Below are 4,694 nucleotides of genomic sequence, written 5' to 3' on the forward strand. Positions count from 1 at the left end.
AACGTAACGCATCGCAAAATGTCGAAAAATGGTGGCAAATAAAAGCAAAAATGTTTTTCTCTCGCAGTAAACAAACAAGTTTAGATTATAGTCAACACCATTTATGGTATTATTAATCAATAACGAAAAGTACACAATGTATAATTTATATATTGTATATTCCATACTCTATTGACACATGAGCGTGTATATACAAAGTCCTTTGTGGAAGAATTTCATTATTTTTCTCATATAAAAAACTGAATCCTCGCTAACTTGCAGCGCGTTTTACATCGATTTTTTTTGTGATTGTTTTTGCGTTAACGTTACATAAATCCTCTATGTCTCATCGCACGCTGAGACTTAATATTTAATTACTGACGCGTCTATCTTGCCTCGATAAAACAATCGTACGCATTTGTACGCGCTGCCTGACACTCATCATCATTTACACGTATAATAACAATACATATCACATTGATGAAAAAAATCGTTCGTCTTCTTTTTGTATTTGTTTCCATAGTCTTAAGAGTCGTGTAGAAAAGAAACGAATTTTTTTATCAACCTAATATGATGCTTAATAACTAAATAATATGATTTTCTTTCGACACCTTTCTTTCGATATTTAAATAAAAAAATAACAATTAAATTTTTTTTTCCAGACAGATAAATTGATGAAAATTACCTTCTTCTCTCATCAATCTTCTTTCTTCCTAAAAAAAAGTAATACGTTTCATTTTCTTTCAATATCTTTTCTTACGTAATATGTAGATCTTAATCGAGAGGTTGATCGACGCCAGTTTGCACGTTGTCTGTAATCATATATATGTATATATGATAAAAACAGACATCAATTTCACAATTGTAAGTTCTCAGTCAAGAATTTAAAAATTCTACGAAGCAAGAATCCATAGACAGAAATTAAAATTAAAATTTGCGATTTAACTTTAAATCTCAAAAATTTTTCAAACTAAATTTTCCTACGCTATTACAACTTATATTTAAAAATGTAGAAAAAGGAGTAAAAATAGAGTGATTATATATTAATCTGTTATCATCGAGATTCAGCAAACGGCAGCAGCTTCTTTGGACATTTAGACGAGAAAATATTTCATCTGCATAGATTATCTCTCTCTCTCTCTCTCTCTCTCTCTCTCTCTCTCTCTCTCTCTCCTCATATTTTTCTTACGTATATATGAATTATCAACACACAAGTTTCCAAGTCAATAATTTCTATTTTTCTGAATTCTTACTTCGTTTTTAAATTCTTGGTCTTTTTAAGTTTTTGGATATTTCGAATTTTTAATTCAATAAATTTTTAAATCCTTGAATTCTCAAGTTCATATATACGAACTGAAGAATATCAATGTTAAAATTTAAAAATATAACGGCTAAGTAAAATATAATTTAAAAATAGGATATTCAAAAATTTTAATTTGAGAATTTCCACGTATACACACACGCGCGCGCGCGCGCGCAGACATACATGCACACACCTTAGAACTTTCAATTTTTCAGAGTATCGCTTTAAATTCTTCAACAGCCCAAGTCCTTAAATTATATTCTATTTAACCATTGTTCGTTTTACACGCACTGCATATTTCGATTCCTAGAATTTCAAAGTCCTATCATTCAATATTCCATTACAATATCTAAGTGTATTTACAATACGTCTTACCCTTTAAGTTGTATCTAGATTTTTGAATTTGCAAATCCATAAATTTTTAGTTAAGCTTACATCCATAGATCGCTAGCCTTCTAAATCCTTTAATTTTTGAGCCTTTGAATCACGTAAAATCTCCATTCTTAAATTTTTAAAAATGTTGACCTCTTTAATATGTTCTACGTGTTCTATAAATATCCTGAATATTAAAAGGAATCTATAAAAAAAAAAATAAAATATTGACAATTCAAGGATCCAAGTTCACAAAGTTCCAATCTGTTTCTGCTGTATATTCGTATCTCTTGTAAAGATTAATTTTTAAATAATATTATTTACAATATATATCCATGTTTTAAACTATGATTGTTGGAGTCTTTTATTCTTAAAAAACAAAGTTTTTAGATCCTTGAATTTTCAGATTATTGGATTTGCGCGTGTCGGCTCTTTTAATCATTTAGTGTTGGCATTTCTCTCTTGACTTTTCGGATCCGATAATCTTATCTTTACAAGTACTCTTTTATGAAATTGAACGTACGCCTCTTAAAAGTCAAGGATTTGGATAGAAAAAACTTAAGACCTACGGGCTGGATGGATCTCTTACAAGGATTTAAAAATACAAAAATCTAAAAATTCGAGAATGTAGATCTCCAGAATATTTTTCTTCCTCATGCGCGTTTCACATCCAGACAATGGTATTTGTACGTAATATTATTTACAGTTTGTCTATTTTGCAGATGGCTAAATTCTTGGATTCTTAAATCCTTGGATTTTTAGATCAGCTGAATCTTTGAACTTACAGAACTGTGGACTTTTGCATTCCTGAAAAAGCCGAAACCCATAGTTCTTTCGTAATACGAAACGCCGTTTTGAAAAAAATTTCAATATACGCATCCAAGGACCTAAGACGCTCTAGACGCACAAGACTGCGCCTTCCTTTTTGCAGCTTCATGACTGTCTCTAAAGGGGATGGACATTATTTACACAGCATACACATTCACGCGATATGTTACAATCTCTTCTTCGGCAGCGAGCCGAAGGCCGATAAAACGGTGGGTTTGGCGCTAGTACCGGACGACGTGAGAGTTGTCAGGGTAGGTTGTGTGAGAAGTACCGTGGGTTTGGCGGTCACAGCAGCGGCAGCGGCAGCCGCGACAGCGGCGGCGGCAGCGGCACCGCTGGTCGCCACTTGGTCCCACTTACTTTTCCGTTTTTTGGCATTGTCGGCGCTGCTGGAGGAGCTGTTGGGTCGCTTCGCGGTGCCGGATACAATCTCGATTTCGATCTTCTTCTCTTTCCGCGCCTTCTCCAGCTTGTCCATCTCCGTCTTCTGTACTACGGCAAGTTCCTCGTAATACGAGTCCTTGCTCCACTTGAACGGGTCGAACCTGTCCGGCGGGTAGTTGGTGCCCAGCTCGTTAATGCTACAAAACTGAATGAGTTTTTCGTAAATGGAGGGATTCCGGAACTCCTTGCGTTGCTGAATCATCATGTTCATGTCCAGCCCACCGCTCTCCATTTTCCTATAGAGCCTCGCGATCTTGTCCTGCAGCTCGGCGGGACATTGGCCAGGCGGTTCCGGTGGTATCGTCACCCCGTAAGGGTCCCCCGCCTCACCGCCATTATCTGAAAGCACGTCTCCGGAACGCGAGGAGGGCGACCGACGCTCAGCGCCACCGCTGACGGCGACGGCGACGGCGGCAGCAGCGGCAGCGGCGGCGACGGTGGTGGCAACGACCGTGCCAGTAGCGACCGCGACCGGGAGACCGTTCTCCTCGGGGCGTTCCGCGACCGTCGCGACGCGTGCCGCGCCCGTCGTCATCAACGATGACGACAACGACGACGACGACACCGTTGGCAACGACGACGGCGGCGGCGGCGGCGGCAGCGGCGGCGCAGTTACGGCCGCCCCCTCATCGTCGGAGACTACCGCATCGTCAAAGTAAGAGACCAATCGCTGCACCTTTGTAGCCGCTTCCGGCAAGTCCCTACTACCGGAGGACTTGCCGTCAACGGGACTATGCGAGGCTGAACGGCCTCCAGATATGGGACTGGTGCCAGATCGGGCCTGGGGCTGACGACCGACTTGGGCATTATGCGGGGCGGCCCTCTGGGGAGTGTTCGAATTCTCCTCCTGTAGGCGCTCGTCTTCCACCCCGTCCTCGCCCTCCGAGTCGGTATAGGTGGCCGTGAGAGATGCCAGAGCAACACTTTGTACAGACATGGTTAGTTGGCTTTGAGTGCCCGCCGTGCTACCAAGCGATATTTTGTGTGGGAACTCACCGGTCTGGCGCTGCGCGGCCTGGCCCAGCGCCCACAGCTCGTGAGCCACGCGAGGGCTTTAGGCGCGGGGACAGGGAGGCTTTAATCGGCCTGCGGGGCGCGTTGAGCTTTGGTCGCTTTTAGTACGAACCTGAAAGACAGAACAAGCTTAGTTTTCGTGAATAGATTTATCTACTCTCGTCTCGTTACACCCGCACTTGTTGCATTACGTAAAAAATATACACCATCACGCTCTAAACGATATCTCATGCATTTTTATGAAAAACTTGTAATCTTAACTCGCGCGCTCGTGTTGATCGTTTTTAACGCACAAACTCTAAACCTTTGCCTTTTAAATTTTGCAATATTCACGAACCGCGACGCCGTCAAACTTACGAAACGTACTCCAAAATTTTGTCACGCGCGATCGACGTTTATTCAAGTCAACGAGCGATCAACTGTCGACAACGTTAACAGAGAAGTAAGAGCGGCGTTTAAAGCGCGCGCGAACACGTCAGGATCATGTGTTCTTATCGTTCTTATCCGTTCATTTGAGGTCAAGCTAACGCGAGCGAGATGCAGGTTAGGATTCAACCGAGTAACGATACGTCGGCTGTCGGCGACGGGGAAGCTTCACTAACCTCAAACTTTCAACGTCCACGGTCACCCGGTTCAGCCTGAACCCGCTCGTCCGCACATTGCGATCACGTCTTAACACGGTCGTACAGATAAATATTCGACAGAGCGAGCGTATTCCGCCATCGGTGTGCGTTCCTTCCCGATGTACCTCTTA

At 41.9% G+C, this 4,694-nt stretch overlaps 1 protein-coding gene across 1 annotated transcript; it reads right to left on the reverse strand.

The window, feature by feature from the left end:
- Positions 1–130: 130 nt before the first annotated feature.
- Positions 131–4,683, reverse strand: LOC112452584. Its single transcript, XM_025012870.1, has 2 exons — positions 4,543–4,683; positions 131–4,052 (listed from the first exon to the last, which is right to left on the reverse strand). Exon 2 carries the CDS (start codon positions 3,861–3,863, stop codon positions 2,649–2,651), a length of 1,215 nt encoding a protein of 404 aa, XP_024868638.1. The 5' UTR covers positions 3,864–4,052; positions 4,543–4,683; the 3' UTR covers positions 131–2,648.
- Between the last annotated feature and the right edge of the window lie 11 nt (positions 4,684–4,694).

This window comes from Temnothorax curvispinosus, unplaced genomic scaffold, assembly GCF_003070985.1.
Source record: "Temnothorax curvispinosus isolate PA1 unplaced genomic scaffold, ASM307098v1 QBEX01003484.1, whole genome shotgun sequence".
In the NCBI taxonomy this organism is placed as follows: Eukaryota; Metazoa; Arthropoda; class Insecta; order Hymenoptera; family Formicidae; genus Temnothorax; species Temnothorax curvispinosus.

Bases quoted from the DNA above. Each gene is read 5' to 3' on its own strand.
- LOC112452584 (XM_025012870.1), bottom strand. From the start codon at position 3,863: ATGTCTGTACAAAGTGTTGCTCTGGCATCTCTCACGGCCACCTATACC.